General features: G+C 35.9%; 3 protein-coding genes across 3 annotated transcripts; 2 read left to right on the forward strand and 1 right to left on the reverse strand.

Annotated features, from left to right (window-relative positions):
• Positions 1–16,506: 16,506 nt before the first annotated feature.
• Positions 16,507–17,195, forward strand: LOC139901562 (uncharacterized). The gene is made up of 2 exons (XM_071884257.1): positions 16,507–16,812; positions 16,968–17,195. Exons 1-2 carry the CDS (start codon positions 16,507–16,509, stop codon positions 17,193–17,195), a joined length of 534 nt encoding a protein of 177 aa, XP_071740358.1.
• A 586-nt stretch (positions 17,196–17,781) lies between these two features.
• LOC139901563 (uncharacterized) lies at positions 17,782–18,513 on the forward strand. Its single transcript, XM_071884258.1, has one exon. It carries the CDS (start codon positions 17,782–17,784, stop codon positions 18,511–18,513), a length of 732 nt encoding a protein of 243 aa, XP_071740359.1.
• Positions 18,514–19,923: 1,410 nt separating this feature from the next.
• LOC139897980 (LYR motif-containing protein At3g19508) lies at positions 19,924–20,553 on the reverse strand. Its single transcript, XM_071880697.1, has 2 exons — positions 20,315–20,553; positions 19,924–20,235 (listed from the first exon to the last, which is right to left on the reverse strand). Exons 1-2 carry the CDS (start codon positions 20,507–20,509, stop codon positions 20,179–20,181), a joined length of 252 nt encoding a protein of 83 aa, XP_071736798.1. The 5' UTR covers positions 20,510–20,553; the 3' UTR covers positions 19,924–20,178.
• Positions 20,554–23,427: the final 2,874 nt, after the last annotated feature.

Here is a 23,427-nt window from a genome sequence, read left to right on the forward strand (position 1 = left end):
GTAGGATAGTAAACGACTGTTGAATCAGCTTCGAAGAATGTACAGTATAATTTATTAATGTGAAATCTGAATATTCCTCGGGTATTACCTACCCGTTAAAATATTTTCACGATTAACACTTTGTACGAAAGGATTTTTAATTACAATCTTTATGAAAACATATATACATATATATTTTCTTCAGATGTAATCATGGATTCATTGAGTTAATATGATATTAAACTCATTTGGTTTACCGCTAGAACTAGAATATATAATCTCTAAAACATTAGAGATTTCATAATCGCCATGTCGAACGAAGATAAATGATGTAAAATGATACGTAGAATGATGATTATGCTCGGGGTACATAATGAGATGTTGAGGCATGGATTATTGATGGTACTGGTGTTGTTACTGATGGTACTGTTGGTGCCGATGATGTTGCTGAAGCTGGTAGATTTTGCACTACATTTTCCAAATTGATTACTCGAGCGCGAAGCTCGTTGACTTCTTCTATGGTTCCGGGATGATTGTCGGTCAGAACGAGTGGATGAACAAGGTTTAGAATTGTGGATAGAATATAATCGTTTCAAGATACTCTGGAAATGAGGCTGAAAATGATGTCTCGAACAGGTTCGCCAGTAAACGCTTCAGGTTCATTGTCAAGAGGTGAATTCGGTTGGTGGAAAGGATCGCCTTCTTCGCGTCTCCATTAATTAAGTCGTTTACGAACTCATCAGATGAATTGGGGATGGGTGATTGATTGATTCATTCTGGTGACACTGTTTTTGGAGCTTAGGTGAATATCCATGTCGGAATAACTATCAGAATAGCTATCGAAATCTGAGGGACTGGAACTGGTTGCAGGATTCATCTCGTACGATCAGATGAAGGATTTTTCGATAAGAAATGGATTATAGGATGTAGATTAGTACCCTGCAATACATAATTTACATATGCATATATAATACTAAAATCCCATATGTTACGGAGGAATCTACGGAAATTGTCAGGCAAACTTACAGTAACAGATACGCTAAGATATGAAGTAGCAGATACGCTAAGATATGAATTTTGTCTATACACTATTCATGCAGTCAATGTAGTAAAACGTGTCTAGACTAAGAATGATAAGCAAGTGATTCTCTAAGAATGATAAGCAGTTAATTTTTGACACAAAATGATAAGCAAAACTTTTGACATGCAGACACGGTCGAAGTCCAGACTCACTAATGCATCCTAACGACTTATCAGTTAGACACACTAATGCAGACATGGTTCGCTAAGACCACCACTCTAATACCAACTGAAAGGACCCGTCCTAATCCATCCAGACTAAGTCCATATCCATTATAAACGATTCACAACAGTTGATTACATCGCGAGGTATTTGACCTCTATATGATACATTTTACAAACATTGCATTCGTTTTTGAAAAGACAATCTTTCATTACAACGAAAGTTGACGGCATGCATACCATTTTATAATATATCTAACTATAATTGATTTAATAATAATCTTGATGATCTCAATGACTCGAATGCAACGTCTTTTGAATTATGTCATGAATGACTCCAATTAATATCTTTAAAATGAGCAATTACACAGCGGAAGATTTCTTTCGTACCTGAGAATAAACATGCTTTAAAGTGTCAACCAAAAGATTGGTGAGTTCATTAGTTTATCATAAACAATCATTTCATAATTTTAATAGACCACAAGATTTCATATTTCCATTTCTCATAAACACACGTCCCATACATAGAGACAAAATATCATTCATATGGATTGAACACCTGGTAACCGACATTCACAATATACATATAAGAATATCCCCATCATTCCGGGATCCTCCTTCGGACATGATATAAATTTCGAAATGCTAAAGCATCCGGTACTTTGGATGGGGCTTGTTGGGCCCGATAGATCTATCTTTAGAGTTCGCGTTAATTAGGGTGTCTGTTCCCTAATTCTTAGATTACCAGACTTAATAACAAGGGGCATATTCGATTTCGATCATTCAACCATATAATGTAGTTTCGATTACTCGTGTCTATTTCGTAAAACATTTATAAAAGAAAAACAGCGCATGTATTCTCAGTCCCAAAATTATATATTGCGAAAGCATTTAAAAAGGGAATAACGAAACTCACGCATATAAATATTGTAAAACAGTTAATAAAGCATTTGCATGTATTCTCAGCCCAAAAATGTAATGAGTAAAAAGGGAGCAAATGAAACTCACCATACTGTATTTTGTAGTAAAAATACATATAACGTCATTTAACAAGAGTAGGGTTGACCTTGGATTCACGAACCTATATCATTGATATATATAATTTAACACATGTGCTTGAAATCGAACAACTAAATTTTTTTTTTAAGTTATATTAATTATTAATCCGAATATATTTATTTTTATATATTATATTTTATAATGTTTTAATGTTTTCATACATAGTCATATTAGTATCTTATAGTATATATATTTATAGAAATGTTTATTTGTTATGACAATAATGTTATTAGTAATAATAATATTAATAATAATAATTTTTAACAAAAGTGATAATCTTAATAATAATAAAAAATGATAATTTTCAATAATATGATACTTTTAATAAGTATGATAATTTTAAATGATACTTGTTATGATAATAGTAATAGTGGTAATAATAATAATAATAATAGAAATAATAATAATAATAATAATAATAATAATAATAATAATAATAATAATAATAATAATAATAATAATAATAATAATAATAATAATAATAATAATAATAATAATAATAATAATAATAATAGAAATAAAAATATAACTACCTCAAGAGGATATAAGCTTTTCCAAAGAGAAGAAGAGAAAAAAAATAATCGTAGTTCAGGCTCGAACCCAAGACCTCTAGCTTAAACATTCACTCCCCTAACCATTCCTCCACTTGTTCATTTCTGTTCTAACACCTATGTTAATCTTTTTAACCCGATTCTTCTGTTCCTTCTTCTTTGTTAAATTTGAACACCCCATTGATCATTATCCTTATGATTGTATCATCATTTTCATTTTCCTAAATCATTAAATCTATCATTACTCTCTTCCTTCATCATCACTATTTATTATTTCATGTATACATTTTTCATTATCATAAATCATATTATCATCGACATAAAATCATAATTATCATCATCATCATCTTAATATATCCATCATCTTACATCTTATATCATACCTTGTTCTTATTATCCCCAATACTCCGATCATCATTATCATTAGCATTTATCTTCATCATAAATCACTCGGTCAAGTAGAAAAATAAATAAACTGGATCCCTACCTATTAATCAAGGCATACGGCCTAAAACAACATAGCCAAACAAAAAGTCCAAATCGCTAAAAGTCATAGATTAAATCCAGAAGCAAACAAGCCAAAATGCATCAGTCCAACTTATCCAAATTGAAGGTCACGACCCACTTAGGAAAAGAAAGGTTCGGTGTCTACTTGCTTTATCAATTATATCACTATCTAATCCAATATATGATTCCAAGAGTTTTCATATTTAACCACCAACTTGTAACAAAAGGAGACAAGTTTACAGCTCACCATTCCATTATTATTGTTATGTTATTCGTTAAAACAAATATAGTAACAATTCATGAGTGTGTCTAATTGGATACTTTATAATCGTGCCCCTTCACTATCACTTCTTTTATTTGTAAAAGCAATTTCTAACTCATCCATCAAGTTGCAACCTTTATTCAAACTTTCCCTTTTTCCTTAAAGTTCGAACAGTAGTGGTATTAGGTATCCATTCTTAATTTGAGTGATGATATTGGTAGTTTGATCTAGCTCGAAATAGATTAGAATGAAACAAATAAAGGAAGCATGGTTGTGGTTATGGTTTGGCAGAGAAAAAAAATATAAGAATAGTGGCGAGTATGATTAAGGTGGTGAAGGTTTTTAAGGTGACCGAAACAGTTTGGCAGGAGGCAAAAATATTAACAGCTGTATTTACCTTAATGGTTCTTGTTTGCAGCTGAAATGATACATAAAATGAAATAGCAGCTGCAGGTGATCGACATCAAGCTGAAACAGGAATTAATAACAGCAACAGTGTGTAGTAGCAGGTTCGATTTTTCGTTTGGTGTTTGACAAGAACAGATGTATAAGGCAGCAGGTTCAGCAAAACACATTCATGTATCAGCGGTTTATAAGGTGGCTCATGGTGATTGTCGATTAGGATGAACGTGGGGATATGGGTGGTGGTTATGTTGGTGATGTGGTGATTGTTGAGGTAGCAGGCGGTGGAGGTTGTGGTTGGATGAAACAGGTATTCGGTGGTTTGGTGATTAAATAGGTTTAATGGTTTGGTGACTATGGTCTCGAGCAGAAGGAGGGGTGGTTCCTTCGGTTGTTTGAATGATACCGAAGACAGAAGTAGAAATCAACCGTAATAGTAACAACATAATGGGTTGTTTTGTGGTTACGAATTTGACAAGAAAAGTGTAATAAAGGTGATGGTTTGAAGATGATCGTGAATCTGAAACCAAATAAGTGGGTGATGATCTAAGGTGGTGATGTAAGTGTTCGATGGAAGAAGATGGTATGAGTGCTGGTTGAATGGTAAACCGAATACAACAAACATGTTCGATTTTGGTTTGCAAGATGGTTTTGCTCGATCACCAAACAAAAACAATAATATGCAGAAAATATAATGGTTTGTAGGGTAGTGTTAGTTGTTTCCATGGTTTTCACAAAAAAGAAAGGGAAAGAGATAGGTTGAAAATAATCTAGGTGATTGTAGGTGGTGGAGATGGGATAAGTCAGAGAACGTTTGTAGTGAGATGGTATAAGAGTGCATATATCAATCATATAAATATAAATATAGGATATAGGATAGTAATAATATATTATAATAACATAATTCAATCAGTGGTACGAAATGCAAACGATACAGTAAAAAAGCCAGAGAATTTGGAGCATTCTACCGACGTTTTTCCACGAAGTGATATCGTGTCCATTGCCAAATAGTTAATATGTAAAAGTCTTCTGAAACATCCCCAAATTTTTAAATTAAATATATTTATTTATTTTGATCATTATGGTATCAAATTCGGTCATTAACTATTAAATTAACTATTCACTCTCAACCCCAAGAAAAAATATAGTTAGTGTTAAAATTTATCAAATAACTTCTAAATATATTATTAATAAGCCTATAACTTATAAAACTTATTTTCGGATCACCGTTTATTTTAAAATAACATAAGTTCCTTTTTAACTTGTTTGATATCGATCGAATGACAATTGAGCGTTAACGTTGTTTACTAAATAGATTTGAAATCACAAAATATATATTTAATATACTTTATTTATATAGATGTGTTTTAAATAATAATTATCATAATATCATATTTTTATTTTATTTTACGTAATTAATTTTAATAACAACAACATATAATATTTCAAATTATATTTTCAATTATTCTTTATATATCCATACACACATATCTATTTACAATTAATGGTTCGTGAATCGTCAAAAGCACTCGAAGGTCAATTGAATTCATATAAACAGTTCAAACATTTATGAGACTCAACATTACAGACTTTGTTTATCATGTCGAAATCATATAAAGATTAAGTTTAAATTTGGTCAGAAATTTCCGGGTCGTCACAGTTATGATGCCTTTAGTGGCACCAGTTGAGGAATCAAGCTCAACATGGATGACGCCCATTGTGGCTTTTCTGCGGGATGGCACATCTCCTTCGAATTCCACTGATGCAAAGAAAGTCCGCGTTAAGGCACCGCTGTATGCCCTTGAGGGTGACGTCCTATATCGAAAGAATTATTTGGGACCGCACTTAAGGTGCATTGGCCCGAAAGACGCAGAGGAAGTTGTACGCGAGGTGCATGAGGGTGCATGCGCACTCCATTCGGGGCACAGGTCCATTGTGTCAAAAATAATGCGGCTAGGATATTATTGGCCCACCATGTACGCGGATACTGCGCGTATAGTTAAGCAATGTGAATCATGCCAAATACATGCACCTATTAGCAGAGCACCTGCGCATCCAATGATACCAGTCTCCTCACCGTGGCCATTCTGCAAATGGGCAATCGACATAGTCGGACCATTCCCAAAAGGGCGAGGTAATTTTATCCTTTATTTTCTAAACATGTTACGTCAGTACCTTACGCATATTCTGCACACGCAGGAAACATCAAATTCTTGATTGTTGCAATCGACTATTTCACAAAGTGGGTCGAAGCGAGACCACTGGCAGCAATCTCAGGAAAAAGGGTGCGAAATTTTGTATGGGAAGACATCGTCTGTCGATTTGGTATACCAAACTAAATTGTTAGTGATAACGGTACGCAGTTCGCGGGTGACCCTTTTCGCAGCTGGTGCGCGGAGCTTAATATTAAGCAAACTTTTACATCTGTTGCGCATCCGCAGGCGAATGGCCAGTGCGAAGTCATCAACCGGGATATAGTAGCTGGAATCAAAGCTAGGTTGGGTCATGGTCGCGTTGGTTGGGTGGATGAACTACCTAAGGTTTTATGGGTGCATAGAACAACACCCAAAGCAAGCACTGGTGAGACCCCGTTCAGTTTGGTCTATGGATCAGAAGCTGTTGTACCCGCAGAAATTGGGGTACCAACGTTCCGCATACAAAATTTTGATGAGCAAAATAACTCTGAAGCTTTGCGGGAAAATCTTAATTTGCTTGAATAGCACAGACTCTCTGCGGCTGTCAACGAAGCAAATAACAAGCAAAAAATTGCAAAGTACTATAATCAGCGTGTGCGTTCGCGCTCTTACAAGTGCGGTGACTTGGTTTGGCGTCAGAACGACGCAAGTCATGCGGAAGATACTGGGAAACTTGGGCCCCATTGGGAAGGTCCATACAGGGTAGCGAAGGCAAACAATACCGGGGCGTACCATCTCGAGACATTAGATGGAAAACCTGTGAAACGCACTTGGCATGCGACGTTATTGAAAAAATGTTATATGTAGCTAGGTGGACCTGATCACTCCAGTTTATTGTAGCACATTATTTTTTCTATGTAATTTCCGTCCGTTTAGATGCATCGCGGTTGTAATTGTTATTAATGCCAATTAAATATTTACTCGCGCATACTTTTGTTGTTTAAATCTTTTTTGTATGCGGTTCCTGCCTACTTAAGGGGTGTCCTCTAGCCCCCATGCGCCAGAAGCCTGTTTGGTTACAAGGCTAGACGCTAACGGCAGGCAAAGGGAATTGGTTTTCCCCTAGCCAAGCGCCACGCAGACTAGATGGCTGCAAAGTCGACTTAAAAAATTGCAAGCATTGGTTTGCTTGTGCGTAATTACTCTCGCATTGGTTTGCTTGAGGAACTCTTAAGCATAAAGACATTGGCTTGTTTTTAGTTGCGTTGCTTACCATACAGCTACCGTGCACCTCTAGTACATGACAAAGCAAAAACGCAGTAGCTTCTGAGTCTAAATTGTTAAGGATAAATTGTTAAAGTATTGGTTTATTTTACGCGGTACCATCCGTATACGCATGAGTTTTGGTTAACTATGCGCATGGGCATGCGGTTCACATTTTGTTTTGATTCGCGATATATAAACAAATAAACACACTACGCGTACATATCAAAAATATATATACATCAAATTAAGTTGTTACATAAGAGGTAATTGTTTGTAACGCCTGCCCAACACGGGACTTAGGGCTGCAAAAATACAAATACCTGCCTAAGCATAGGACTTACGGCGCAATCCAACACTAATAATCCTCCTTCGAAAACCCATCGATCGACATGTTCGGGTCCGCAGCAAATGCGTTGATTAGGGGGATAGGGATGGACTTGATGGCTTCTTCCGCCTCCATTAACGCCGCAGACGTTCCCTCTTTTAGCTTCTTTTGAACGATGTCAGGGAACGGCGGTGTTAGACCGCAAGCTTGGATTAACTCTTGCACAGCCTTGTTGATTTCATGGTCCCTGACCGCATCAACGTAGGCATTGAACTTGTCGGACACAGGCTCTGAGTCCATCACCTTTTGCGCAATGGTAGGGAGTGCGGTGCGCAGCTTCGCTAGATCCACCTCTGCCAGTTCGCGGTTGGTTACTCGTCCCTTTCCCTCATCACTTTCTCAAGCTCCGACCGCAAACGTTCTGCATCCCCCTTCGCCTGCTCAACCGCACCAACCAGCTCACGGCTCTTTTTTCTTTCCTCAATCAACGCAGTTTTGGTTTCATTCGCGGTCGACTCAACCGCCTTGCGCGCCTCCTCAGCAGCATCCCTATCCTTCTTGACCTGATCTACACCCGCCTGCAGTAGCCCTAGCTCTACCTCTTTGCGCAAAGCTAGCTGGTATATGCTGGAAGAGCGGCGGGCCTGATCCGCAAACATGCCGAAAAATACCAGGCCGTTTTGAATGAAGGCATTGTGCGCCTAGTTAAACGGTAGAGCGGCCAGTTGCTCGCGAAATTCGGCCGGAAAGATTTGCTGCAGGAACGCAGACTGCTCTGCGGCATTTTCCGCAGAAGACTGTGTGAGTTGGCTAAGGTTGGCAAGGCGGAAGCTACCTTGCGAAGGAGTTGGTGTGGAATCGGAATCCACGTGTATTGTATTATCCTTTGATGTGGCGGTAGCTTGGAGATCTGGGTTGACCCGCGGGGTGGACGGCTGCGTCTCCTCCACATGCTCTGCATATCAGTAAATAGTTATAACGTGAACTTTAGTATGCGGTAAACGCGCAAGGAATGGACGCTTACCAGTAATGGGGGGAAGTAGTTCTGCGGAGCGTGGCTCGATTGGAACAAAGTTATCGTTCCGCATGTCCTCCCTTTGTTTGGGAGTCATCTTCTTCTTCTTCTGCTGAGCCGCAGAGGTCTCGGCTGCTTTGCATTTGTTGCCAGATGCCGCAGGCGATTGCTCCGCGTTTTCGCTAGCTTTCTCCTGCTCTAGCTGTACGTTCACGTCTTGCTTGCGGAAGGAGACTCCCGCAATCTCTTCCGCAGTCAGCACCTTCTTCATCCTCATTTCTGCAAAGATACGCGCATGCGTTAGATAATATACATACAAAAACAGTTTAGTACGTGATTTTACTATCCCTACCCTTTCCATCCGGTCTGACTATGGCTGGGCGCACATCCTCCCATGGCCAATGTGCGGATATCTTCCCTAGCCGCAGCATCACGTTCCCATATGATCGATGCACTAGCTGTGCATTTGCACACTCCGCTAATAGTTTTCTTTCGTCGTCATTCAGGGTGGGGGTCTTGTTTACATCCTTCTCCACTTTCTCGAACCATATCAGCGTTTGCGAGAAGTTTGCACTCACCACAGTTTGGTCGATGAAAAAGAATGTCTCTTTCCAATTCCCCGCATTCGATTTTGGGGTCTTGGTGAAGTTTTGACGAGCGAAGAAGGTGAACCACGATTTGTGGTGGTTGGCTAGTCGGTATAAATGGCAAAACACCTTCACCAGGGGCACTTTGTTGAGTGCAACGCACCACATCTCGAACAAGACTATTTTTCCTATAGCGTAAGGATGTAACTGACCTAATCCGACCTTAAAGTGATCTAGCACACCCAGAAAGAAATCGGTGGGAGGAACCCTAAAATTGCCATGCTTAAAAGCATGTTCGTAAATAGCCACCTTTTTCTCCGGTGGCTCGTGGGCTCGCTGATTGGACAAAGGGGGCACCGGATTGTACTTGGCTAAGGGGGGTACTGTTTCACTAAGTAATCTATGTGCTTCTGCTCTATAACAGACTCTACGCTATCTACATACGTCTCGTTAGCTTTAGTCATTTTCTAGGAGTAATCGGATGAATACTAACCTTTAAATGGTGGCCGGAATGTTTGATTTTTGATCGGAATTCAAATTGGCAGCGTAACGAGGAAGCTTGATGCAAGAAAGTGGAAGTGAGCTGCAAATTGGGCTATTTATAGGGAAGATTGAGGGTCATGGGATGGAGTGGTGTGATCATGGCTGTATACGTGTAACGCAATCGACGGGTAGCATTTTATTTACGCGCGTGGATGCCAGTTGGGTATGATTACATATACGCGCGTGGTTGGCACGCGCCTGCCACACTGCCACTTTATGTCATGTCAGCCGAATGGGCTTCTGCGACTGTGACAGGCATTTATGGCATCGAGACGCACGCGGAATATTAAAGGCTAGCCGTTTTCTTGTTTTTTCTTTTTCGCTTAATAGTTTGATATCATACGCCTCGCGCCATATAACATCAAACTGGGGGGACATAATGATACCGCAACCCGCAGGCGCACCACATATGTATGCGGGCAATCATTATTGTGCGTATGCGTGTTCTTGTGTGCGGTATGCGGCGTGCGATTGCCTTTGTTTCCGGTACGGCGGTTGCTTAGCTGTCAAGTAAATATCTTTTCCATAATTATATCCGTGATTCGGGGGAGTCAGTTATGGATGAGATATTCATGATCTGAGACGGTTCTAGAATTAGGGTTTGCCTATAAATACAAACCCTAATCATCATTCACCACACACGGCACATTACGTAACCATCACATACGATACACATTACGTAAAACAGCATCATTCAGCATCTTTTCAAGGTTAACAGGTTAGTCTTTTGTAAGCTAGTACCTACGACCTTATTTGGGGCCTCTTGATCGACGACCGTTATCGGAGGTGGACTTAATCACTTGGCCACCCCGCTGACATCATCATGTCGGCCAGGGTTATTCACGGTAGCCGGACCGGAGAGCCACGTTCTAAGATCCTTAAACCCCTCTTTATGTATTGAGCAGGCATATTAAACCCTACGGTTAAAATATGCATGATCATGCTGCTTGATCCAATTAGGTCCTACTAAAATTAAATTGAGGCGTATTTTTCAAGGTGAGTTTTCGACGAGCGATTTCGGGCCGCATTTTTTGAGGCACGTTTTCGAGGCACGTTTTTCGAGGCGATTATTCGAGATGAGCATTCGACGCGCATTTTCAAGGCGTGCTTTCGAGACACGTTTTTAAGGCACGTTTTTCAACGCGCGTTTTACAACGTGCTTTGTTGCGCGTTTTAGGGCGCGATTTCGAGGCACATTTTTCAAGCCGGGTTTCCATCTCGCGTTTTTCGAAGGCTGTTTTCATCGAACGTTCTCGATGCTCTTTTTCGGGGCGTGTGTTCGGAAGAGATACCTCAAGAAATACAAACAAGAACAAAATATACTAGCCCGACCTAACCGACCCAGGTCTTGGATCTAGCCCGACCCGGGTCTCGTCCCAACCCGTTTGACCCATTTTAATTCTGATACATTTCAGCTCATGACCCGTTTCGACCCAAACCCATTTGATCCTTGAACCAACCCCACCAATATTGACATGTTTGTAGGGTATAGATATGAGAGGGGTAAGATATGGAAAGTCTTTCCTTTGCTCTAGAGTAGGAAAAAAAGTCAGATACTAATAGGCAAAATAAACAATAACTTATGATGATTAAACAATTTTAATAATACTAACTAGCAAAAATTCATGACCTTTATAACTCTAGGTGATTATATAAAAGTTCTTCAAAAATCATTACCATTACAATAGAAGAAAATTATATGAAGAATTTAAATTCTGCCATAGATTTTACTTTCCAATCTACTCATCCTTCAAGAGTTGTGTCGCTTCTTTACCATTACTGAATTCACCATCCATGTTATGTTTGGTATTTTACCTCTCATAATATTCTAGCTTTTTCTAACTTCTCTCGCAAAAACTTGCTCCGGTCTGGTGTCGTGCCTTTGGAAAACTGGTGCCATGCCCCTCTCTCTCTCAATATATATATATATATATATATATATATATATATATATATATATATATATATATATATATATATATATATATATATATATATATATATATATATATATATATATATATATATGAGAAATCAAGGGGTAAACACTTTTTTGAGAATAAGAGGATAATTAATTTCTTATTTTTATAACATTAAAATTAGAGTTAGAAATTAAAAAAAAAAAAAATTATTCTTGGAGTTAGTATTCTTTGTGTAGATTCAGAAAAAAAAATATGAAAAAAAATATGTATTTACAGCACGTTAACATACATTAAATGTATGATAACAAATTATCATACATCTGATCTTATCTAATGTATGTTAACATGTTGTAAAAAATGTTATGTTTATTTTTTTTCTAAATTTACATAATGAATACTAACCCTGTTTTTTTTTATATTCTAAACTCTAATTTTAATGTTATAAAAATAACAATATACTTAACTCATTTCCCAAAAGAGGTGCGAGAACTTATAAATTTCATAGTTTTTATGCATTTAAATGCAATAAATTACATGCAAATGTTAATTAATGTTCATATTATTAACAAATATATGTTCATTACCACAAAGTACATGTTAAATTGTTAATTATATGAAATGTTCACATGTTACACAAAGAAATATGAACTTGTGAACTGAAAACTATATATTTGATTAATTACATAGGTAATATTTAAGTTTTTTCGGACTATTTTATGTTCATTCTTACTCTCCATCAACAATGATGGGTGATTCAATCTACTCACATGTGAAAATCTTTGTAAATTAAAAGTTCTAGCAGTTCTCGCTTTTTTGTGGTTCTCGTTTAAACTTTCGAATATATATATATATATATATATATATATATATATATATATATATATATATATATATATATATATATATATATATATATATATATATACACTAGTGAAATGACCCGTGAAATCACGGGTTTGTTTAAACGAAACAGTTTAATAAGATGTTAGGTATTAAGTATGTAAATGCTAAAGTCATACAGTTTAATGACCCGTGAAACCACCGATTCTGACTAAGAAACTTGATAACTAAATTATTGAAGTTTATAAAATGAATATCGGGGTAGCACAATATTTCAAAAAACCTGTACTATATAAATGAATCCATTAAAAGTAAACATGCAGTAGTATACAAACATTAACACCTTACCAATGAACGTATATAAAATCAAAAATTTATCTATGCCTTCTAATACAAATCTCAGCTTAAAGAAAATGCTACAATTACTCGGAACCTACCTGATAGTTTTTCTCAGTATATATTCATGGCTCTATTAACTTCCGATCTCAAATAATCTGCACCCATTAGTAAAGAGATGGATATGTTCCTTAAGTTAATATAACATAACTTGGATAATTGAAATACCTTAATCCATAATGTTAAAAAATAACAAAATCATACAGAGAAAAAAGATATTTTTTTTCCATACACAGAAATTGGAGTTAGAAACTAACCTTGATTAAGCAATAAACAAAAGAACCCCAAAGTCACCTACGAACATAAATTGATCAATTGTATTACCAAGTAAAAATCCCAAGACTTGTATAGTTGTGTATATACCGGTTCAACAATAGCCAGGATTGTCATTATCACATGCATTTAATGGAGCAGGTTTTCCCGGTACATTACTGAAATACACATCGCAATCAACATTATATTTTCATTTTACATCTATTTATTTTGTTATGGATATATAAGATATGATACAATACATTAACATGGGCATTGTAACAAACACTTGGAGTGCAATCAAGTATAAAGGTAATTCCATTGAAGTAGTCATAGTAAAAAAAAAAATATGCATACCTGTATGATGAACTTAGGGTTTGTATCATCGCCTGTTCAAAATCACAGCTTGTTTGTTCCAATATAGAGGCATGCTATTGTTTTTAATATTATTTGTTTGAGACATTTTATCAAACACCTTTCATGCAAACTCTTAAACTTTTTCAAGTAATTTGAACAAACAAAAAACTAACAACTATAGAACATAAAGATTCTGCAGATACAAAATAGCAAACAAACTACATTAAAAATACATAAAGCAAATGCTACTTTCAAAACAAATCAATAAAATATCAAAGCCAATAATTATGCAAAGCTTATTTTATGAATAAACTTACATGGGATAGTTCATATAAGTTGTTCTGATTCGTAGTATAACTGCTCCAAAATCAAACAAAACAACAAAAAACAAACATGAGATAATATTCATGCTGCAAAATCGATGAAACCCGCGTTGTCAAAATCCGAAATTGAACCAATCCCTAATAATATCTATTTAAACATACATCAACAAATTAAAATTACCTATCACAAACGGATCCGAATCTGTACAATTACTCATTATTTATCGTTCTTCCTTTGTAACAAATAAAAAATTATATTACATAACAAAAAAATTGGAACACTTACGGAAGAAATACGAATGAAGAATCGAAGAAATTGCATAAAAGAATCATTAAGATTTCTTCGATTCTTCATTCGTATTTTGACAATACATAAAAGAATCATTAAGATTCAGAGAATTGATTTAATCTTTTGGTGTTTTCTTGGTGAATCCGAATCGTCTTTGTTGAACCCTAATTACGAATGAGCAGAGGCCCTAAAACTGAAATCGACATTATGAAATTAGGGTTACATATTTAGAAAATATAAATACGGGTGTTTTTTTTTTAATTTTATTAATTAGTGTTAATGACATCATCTAGAGGCTCTCAAATTTTTTCTTTTTATTTTTTAATTTTTTTTTGTAAAGGAAAAAGCTTATTTATGATGTCATCATTTTAGGAATATAATAGAATCTATAGAAGATGGGGGTGATTCTCACACACACTTTTTTGATCCTCACACACCAATTGAGTATTATTAGAAGAGTAAAAGGTTAAAATAGGTGTGTGAGGATCATCCCCCATAGAAGATATATATATATATATATATATATATATATATATATATATATATATATATATATATATATATATATATATAAACAAAAAACAACTAATTATATCAAGCAGATAGCTAGAGCAATTCGTAAGTTTATGAGTTTGTATGAGAAAAGGCTAATGTTCGAGTCCTCCTACCCCTTTTTTCTTTATTTTTGTTCGCAATTAACGTTAAAATATTCCACCGCAACACGCAAACCATCATATATATCTGTTTTTTTTAGAGTTAAAGAAAACATTATCATGCATCATAGTGTCAGTATTTGATTTTGATAGAAATAAAGAAGAGAAAGAATCACCAAAAAATGTTACTTTCAAAAATATAGTGTTCTTTTCAGATATCGTATTTTCAAGAGTAATGTGATCCTCACACACCATTTTTTGATTCACACACACTATTATACTTTTACTTATACTTAGAGTAATAATATAAATACAACTCCATTGATTAATCTGTGGGTATAATTGTGAGTTTATGATACAAAATTGTGTATGGATCATAAAATTCGTGTGTGAGAATCACCCCATTTTCAAAATTATCAAATGTACAACGTTATGTACGTATGTAATAAGTAGTGAACATACGTACACATTTTGTACGTAATCGTCTAATACTACAAACATATTTCAAGCAACGTATATTCAAATGTAACTGTCGCAATGCGCGGTCCGAACCGTTTCTAATTATAACTAAACAATTTCATCTCGGACTAAATTACGTAGATTTCATCACTTGTAACGAACAAACAAGACAGAAGCCGATCGGCGTGTCTTTTGCGTTGTGGCTTGAGGTTCTAGAGGATAAATTGGTAATTTCTTGAAAAATAACAAACCGTTATATAAACACTTTCAGAAAAGGACAAAATGATTAATACTACCCTTTTTAAATGTGAGAGATATATTAATGTACTCCCTCCGTCTCATTCCAATAGTCCACAGACAAAAAACACGCAGTTTTAGGAAATCCCACTAACTTCATTACTCCACCAATGAAATATCTTCTCTCTCCAGATCCTCCAATGAAATATCTTCTTTCCTTTCTATTTATGGAAGTGGACTATCAGAATGGGACAGCCCAAAATAGAATACTCACCTATTGGAATGAGACGGAGGTAGTAATATTTAATCCAATTAAATTGACCAAAAATCACCTATATGCGTAATTCAAATCAGTCGTTTATAAATAGTAATAGTAAATGTGAATATATTGTATGTGCTAATATAATATCATCCACATCTATAGACTACAGAGGTGAATACAAATACAAATATACAATAGAATTCAGTTACATGGAAATCAATTTAATTTAAATTCAAATAAAATGTAAATTAATTTTGGACATCAGTTTGGGATTACTTAGGGGGACTAAACAACACACGCATTCATCTCTCGTTGTTGCATAACTCACCTCCAACTACTGCCCTGAAGGAAACCCAGACCAATTTGAGGACATGACCGGTAAAATCCCCTCCCCGCTGCCCCCGCACTAAGCGAAAGTCGACCTGAGTGAATACTTTAGGTCAACAATAACATTGAGTGCAATGTTGCAGCCCAGCGGAGTCGAACTCATGACCTCTCGTTAAAAGAGGCAAGCCATTACAACTCAATGTTAATAAAATGTAATTTTTTATATACAAAAAATGGTATATCTATGTGTCTCATATATAACGATATACTCTAAATCTAATTTCATGCACCTTGAATCAACACTATACGAATAATCATGCAACCTTCAACGTCTTTTATCCAGTGTGTCATTCTAACCTTCACATTATCCTTGTTTACAACCTCCGCCATAAACTACCATGTCACCGACGACGCCACTAACACCCCCGGAGGTATTCGTTTCACAAAAGAAATCGGAATATCATACACAAAGCATAAAATGAGAGAAATCAATAAATTCATATGGTACACCCTCTTCCAACAAAATGATCCTTCGGATCAAAAGCCCTTGGACGACATAAACGTTTACATTGTAGAGTTTGATGGGGCCGAAGCAATCACTTGGGGCAATAATAACATCAATGTCAGTTCGATTTACTTAAATGGGTACGAAGGAGACCTTAAATGGGAATTTACGTCTCTTATGTACCATGAAATGACATATTTTTCAATGGAATGGTGAAGGTCGCGCACCAATTGGGTTGGTTGAAGGGGTTGCAGATTATACGATATTAAAAGGATTACGCGCCACCGGGATTTGCAAAACCGGGACAAGGGGATAGATGGGATCAAGGGTATGATTTTACGGCGCGTTTTCTTGAGTATTGTGATGGGATTATTCCAGGGTTTGTTGCAAAGTTTAACAAGATGATTAGAACTGATTATGATGTAAGCTATTTTAAAGACTTGACTGGTAAATCTGTGAAACAATTATGGAAAGAGTACAAGGCTAAGTATGAAAACTGAGGATTGATTTATAGAATTGTAAACATATGATTGAATAATAATATAATTAATATTGGGTTTAATGAGGATCAAAAAAGTGTGTGTGAGAATCATCCCCCTTAATTTAACGATATATTATTAAAATTTTGTATTTATAAACAATAATTAATGATAAACATGTAAAATAATACTGATAGGCAAAGGTTCAGTAACCTTGATAAGTAATAACATGTAAGTTCTTCAAAAAATCATTACCATAGAAGATAATTAAACGGGTAATTTATATTTAATCTTCAATGTTTCACCAATATTTATTGCTACTTTTATGCATCACCTTGCACATAAAAGGCTATATATAGCCTTTCCACGATATGAATAAATCAAAGAGTTTTGTTCCTTAATTAATTCTCCATTTTGTAAATTTAATTTTTCTCCATTTTGTAAATTAAATTAAATTCTTCTTCATTTTGTAAAGTTATTTTGTATAATCAGAGAAGTTATTTTATCTTCTCATCTGTATGTTAATTGTAAATTTCAGAGTTCTTGATCAGGCTTTGTTTTAAACAACTCATAAACCTAGAATTAAATACATAGTAGATACATATCCATGGCTCATCACAATACATTTTTCGTGTGCACCCTATTAATCTTCTCATTATCCTTCCATGGAACCGATTCCGCCTTGAACTTCGAAGTGATTAACCAAGCGGCCCAAACTCCCGGTGGCATGAAGTTTGACCAACAGCTCGGCATTCCTGGTGCAAAAGAAATCTTGGCTCAAGTCAACGACTTCATATGGAACGAAGTCTTAGAACAAACCACCCCCGAGGACCGCATACCCATGGACCATATAGAAGTTCTTATACTGGAAAACATCGTAGGTGGTGATGGAGTTGCTAGCGCCAACCATATTAACGTCAGTGCCATTTTCTTCCAACGGGAACCAGACATCAAACATGGTTTTAGGCACCTTATGTCACATGAAATGACTCATTGTTTACAATGGAACGGTGAGGGTACTACGCCACAAATGTTGGTTGAAGGGATTGCAGATTACACGACACTTAGAGCAAAAACGGTGGATCGAGCAAGGTTTGAGAAACCGGGAGATGGGGAAAAGTGGGATCAAGGGTATCATATCACGGCCCTTTTTCTTGAGTATTGTGATACTGTTACCCCGTCGTTTGTGGCAAAACTTAACAAGATGATGAGGAAGAAGTACGATGTCGGGTATTTTAAAGAGATAACAGGGAAGCCAGTGGAACAACTTTGGAGTGACTATAAGGCTAAATATGGGGGTAAATTGGAGACTAAATATGGGCGAAAAGATATAGCATGAAATGTATTGTGTTGAATTTATTAGCGTACTTTTCTTCTTGGTTTATCTTGTATGTATGTATAAGTATACATGTCCAACAAAAAGTATACTTTAAAACTATATATGATACTATGATTACAATCGATCAATCTCCGATTATAGCAGCTAGAAGCTTATCGAATCGTCACTAATAAAATTGTGTGAATGAATGAATATTTACTTTGGTAGACAACTTTTGGCTATGACAACACTTTAACGCTGAAGAAAATAGTTTAGACGAAGAACTTTTATTATGCTTTATAAGCTTGACATATAAACAAAAAAGTATTTAAAGGAAATAATAATGAAAGCGAATATAAATAATTTGGGATTCCTCCGTATGACCAGAGGATAATAAATTTCGGTGGTACAACATATTATTAATCAAAATTTTATATAGTACGATGAAATCCTAACGGGTTATGATCAAGATAAACTTAGCCAACAAACAAAAAAGAAAACAATGTTCAACAGACCTTTTCTATATCTCTCGTCCGGCCACCAGCGCACATATGCACGATGAGGAATTTGAGGCATTAACCCCAATTATACATCAGAGAAACTGGTAAACAAGACAGCTACATATATTTATAACGACTCATTTATTCGTTTGATAACTATGATAACTGTAAGAAAACAGGTATGAAACAGACAATTTGGATTGGTTCCTGAATCGTGAAACGCTTTCCTAATTAAGTATTTCGCCCCTCACAAGTCTCGGGTTTACACGAAATCCTAATTGGGAAAAGACAAGAACGATTTTGTTTCTAGGCAAGAAGAAATCAAAGTCACGTACGAGAGAATCTGTGTGTTTCTGTATGTGTTTTGTGAATGCGGAAAAACTATGAAAAACCGAAATATAATCAGTTTTCGGTTATCATGAAGAGTCATAACTCTTCATTTTTAGGCGGGAAAATCAGTTGGAAGACACATTGTCAATAAAACGAATAGTCCCCAGCCAGGGGCGCTGCCCCTTAGACTCCGCTAGGGAGCGCAACCCCCTTGACCCCGCAATTTACGCGGCAGTTGCTAGCCAACTTTTACGGGCTTATACTCCACACTCTCCGAACCTGTTGCTAAGTATAACTAGGTAACTCTTGCGTTCAAGTAAATCCCAATTAACTAAAATTAATGTTAGATGACACTAAAATCAACAACAATAACTACTAGTTGCAAGATACAAGTGAAGAGCCATGGCATTATGATTATACGTGTGCCATCGGTGTGTCCTTAGGTTATCAAAAGCATGTGTGTAACCTCTAGATGTGCTTGTTTTTTTAACAAGTATCTAAATCTAAATTTCATTTTACAAATATACTTTGCACAATTCTTTATGGTGATAAATTAACAAGCATTCCATAAATTTGAAAACTATACAAACACAAACGGACCTGATCGTTTCATTTATCTAGAGATGACTAACCATTTTTTGTGATTAAGGTATTGTGAAACGATGTAATGAATCTGCTAAACAACTTACATCAATTGTACAGTAATATTATTGGTACTGCGCATAAATACACTTGAGCTGTGGTCAATTCATGGATACTAATAGCTAACTTATTAATGGTACCTGAATCAGACAAAAGTTCAAAACTACTCTCTCTGTGACATTTCATCAAACAGTTGGCGTACACCAAAAACACATCAAACAGCACCACATATCTCTTTCAGCTTACTCGCCGCCGTTTCATCGACCGCATACTGAAACAATTGTCGAAACCAACCATTTAATAACATAATCCAAGGTTTGAAAAACATGAAAAACGGACAGATGATTAACCTTATTAAGAACCCAAAGAGAGTGATTGTAAGCGCGAATAAAGAGCTCGTTGAGAGCTGCAGGATCATTGTCATCAAGTACTCGGTAATTGACGAAGTTTTCTCGGGCGTATTTGGCGTAATAAGGCCGGGAGTCCGCCGGAAGACGCCTCACCAGCCGGAGGACTTCCCCGTAAACTCTCAACGCTCGTTGCATCTCAGATTCGGTTGAATGCTTAGAAACAAGTTTCGGGTTTTCTTTTCGGGTTTGAGGGTGAAATTTGTTATGGGTTAGCAATTAGAAACGGGCTCTTAACTTTTACTTGGGCCAGCAATAAGTCACTTATGATGTCTCTCTAAAGTTAATTTTTTTGTTTTTTTATTTTGCAAAGCACATACGTTAACGTGCATAATTATATTGTATATAACGATTAAGATTGACTTTTTGATGGCGGTTATACAAATGTAGAATAAATTAATGCATAATAACGATAACACTTAAAGTTGTTAAAACTTAAAGTTGTCGTTTGCAAAACCCTTTTTGTATTAAGCTTGCAGCTAACGTTGAAGCATTTTACTCCGTAAATGGATTTAGTTTGAAATGATCGACTCTGAAGCATTTTACTTCATAGTGAAACATCTCTGAGCAAAATCACTCTGATGCGTCATGATAAAGGCCCCACACACGCCTGCAATGCGGCGTTTTTGAGTGAATAAGTGCAAGGCATTGGTATAGAAGAAACACTATATTTCTATTTTTATTTATATTTTAGTTATTTTTCTAATTTTTAACCACTTTTAACCCAACCTCCAATTATATTTTGACACATCACTCACAACTCTTTTTAACAACCTTCCCCGTTATAGCTTACAACTTTGCCACGTCACTAACATTCACCAAAATATACCATTTTCAGTTTTTCACTCTACGTTAGAGTCGTCATTATTGGTAGTCTAACTTGATGGTGTCATTTTTAGAAGTTTTATGAGTGATTGTTTTACTACGTAAAAGGTTTTAGTGTGATGAAATGACTAGCTTGATGGTGTCAATTTCAGAAGTTTTTTGAGTGAAATTTATTTTAGAAGGTTATTTTTAACTGATTTAATATTTGTACCACGTGTGTCAGTAGTTTAGAATTTAAAAGTTTGCACTATCTAAATGTGTCACTAAAATTTTTTTACACTATCTAATAGTATCACTAGTTGAAGTTTAACACTTCTTAATAGTTTTCTTGATAAATTGCATTGTAGGAGCAAGATTAAAGAAAACTACCTATATGGACATGAAGTTTTGTCGCTTCAAGAAAGTTTGGACTTGGCTTTTGATATGTTCTTGAGAGGATTGAGACACATGGCCTGTAAAGTGTCGGATCTAATTGTAGAAAGTACGGAACTAGTGTGTATATTATATTCTAGTTTCAAATAAATTGATCGGTTCAAATGTTACGAGCACCTTGATTTTTGAATTCTTGAAATTAGTAATATACTAGCTGGAAATTCAATTCATAGATCATTTCCATTGAAGCATTGATTTGACTGATTGTTTACGTTTTAGTAAATCAAGGATAACACTAAAATGGGGGGGGGGGATTTGTTGGTGATTTTAGTGTGATCCAACATATCATTATTTTAGTGTATTGGATTTACTTGGTTGAAAGTGAAAGTGATCTTTCGATACTTTATACGAATCTGGTGAAATGTGGAGTATACGTCCGTAAATAGTTGGAAAGATCACTTGATATGGAATTGAACTTGGTTAAAATAAATAGTGAAACATTTGATAAGTCCGAAACTCATTACATTAGCGCGTTGCGCCAATTTGGTGCGCGCCGCGCAATATAACTGAGTTTGGAAGTCGAAGGTTTGAGTTTTGATAAAAGTCAACATAGCACATTTGTGCGTCGTGCACTTTGATTGCCCGCCGCGCAGTATGCCGCAGAAGTAATGTCAAGGCAATCATGGAAATTGAGTGTTGTTCTCAGTTGTTTGGTGTGCCGCGTCATATACATGCGCGACGCGCAGTAAGACATGAAAACGTGAACATGTGCAATTTTTACCCAAAAGATATATTGGTTCAATACGTTGCACAATGAATGTTGATCATTAAGGGAAAGTTTATACATGATATTTAGCGCATTTAGACACCATTTAAAGGGTGTTGATTCTGAAGTGATGTTCGACTTCACAATGGTCATTAATGAAAGTTTGCAACACTCCATTTGCACTTTTTGACTTCTTATAAATAGAATTTTCCATACATTGAAGAAAGGTTTCAGTAATTTGACATTTCTTACTCACTTTCAACACTCAAACTTTCAGATTATATTTTCTACAATTGCAAGGAACAATTCTATTTTGGTCAAGAAGATTGTTCTTATTAGTCTTATCCTAATAGTGATTTCGTGTAATGTGACAACCCGAAAATTTCCGACCAAATTTAAACTTGATCTTTATATTATTCCGACACGATAAGCAAAGTTTGTTAAGTTGAATCTCAAGAAGTGTAAACTGTATTCATACATTCATTTAACTGTATTCATATATTATTCCGACACGATAGGCGTATGAAGGGTTCTGGACATATTCGGGTGTTAAGGTCTTGTATGCAAGGAAATGAGTCAGACCACATTGAACGTCGCGGCGCGACAAAGGAGGCCGCGGCGCGGCATTTAACTGGAATCCAGATCAGAAGCTTGATAAAAAATGATCCCAGAACTAGGCAAATGTCGCGGCGCGACATTTAAGGCCGCGGCGCGGCATTCTGGGCAAACTGGTGCCGGTTTTTTGTAATATTACATGAGAAGCAAGGGCATTTTGGTTTTTCACGTTTGAGCCAGATTTGAGGCTTTAACCTCATCCATTCATTTCATTTCCTAATTTCATTCTCCTTTTCTTTTCATTTTTCTCTCAAAACTCAAACACCCACTTGATTTCAAAGGGATTTTTGGAAAGGAAGAAACGGGATTTGATCTTTGGCGTAGTTAACAAGTTTGTTCTCCTCGTTCTTAGCTACACGGTAATACTAGTGGTAAGCTCTAACTTCGAATTTCATTTTCGTGTTCATCATTCAAATTTGAGGCTTTTGGCTTGTATGATTCATAGATGGAACCCATTTAGTTGTTAATTGGAGATTAA

This window comes from Rutidosis leptorrhynchoides, chromosome 3 (assembly GCF_046630445.1).
Source record: "Rutidosis leptorrhynchoides isolate AG116_Rl617_1_P2 chromosome 3, CSIRO_AGI_Rlap_v1, whole genome shotgun sequence".
NCBI lineage: Eukaryota > Viridiplantae > Streptophyta > Magnoliopsida > Asterales > Asteraceae > Rutidosis > Rutidosis leptorrhynchoides.

Excerpts from the sequence above, each read along its gene's own strand:
- LOC139901562 (XM_071884257.1), top strand. The coding sequence starts at position 16,507 with ATGCAACCTTCAACGTCTTTTATCCAGTGTGTCATTCTAACCTTCACA. Across the intron at positions 16,813-16,967 it reads GGGGCAATAATAACATCAAT|GATTACGCGCCACCGGGATT; the intron begins GTCAGTTCGATT and ends CGATATTAAAAG.
- LOC139901563 (XM_071884258.1), top strand. The coding sequence starts at position 17,782 with ATGGCTCATCACAATACATTTTTCGTGTGCACCCTATTAATCTTCTCA.
- LOC139897980 (XM_071880697.1), bottom strand. The coding sequence starts at position 20,509 with ATGCAACGAGCGTTGAGAGTTTACGGGGAAGTCCTCCGGCTGGTGAGG. Across the intron at positions 20,236-20,314 it reads CTCTTTGGGTTCTTAATAAG|TATGCGGTCGATGAAACGGC; the intron begins GTTAATCATCTG and ends CAATTGTTTCAG.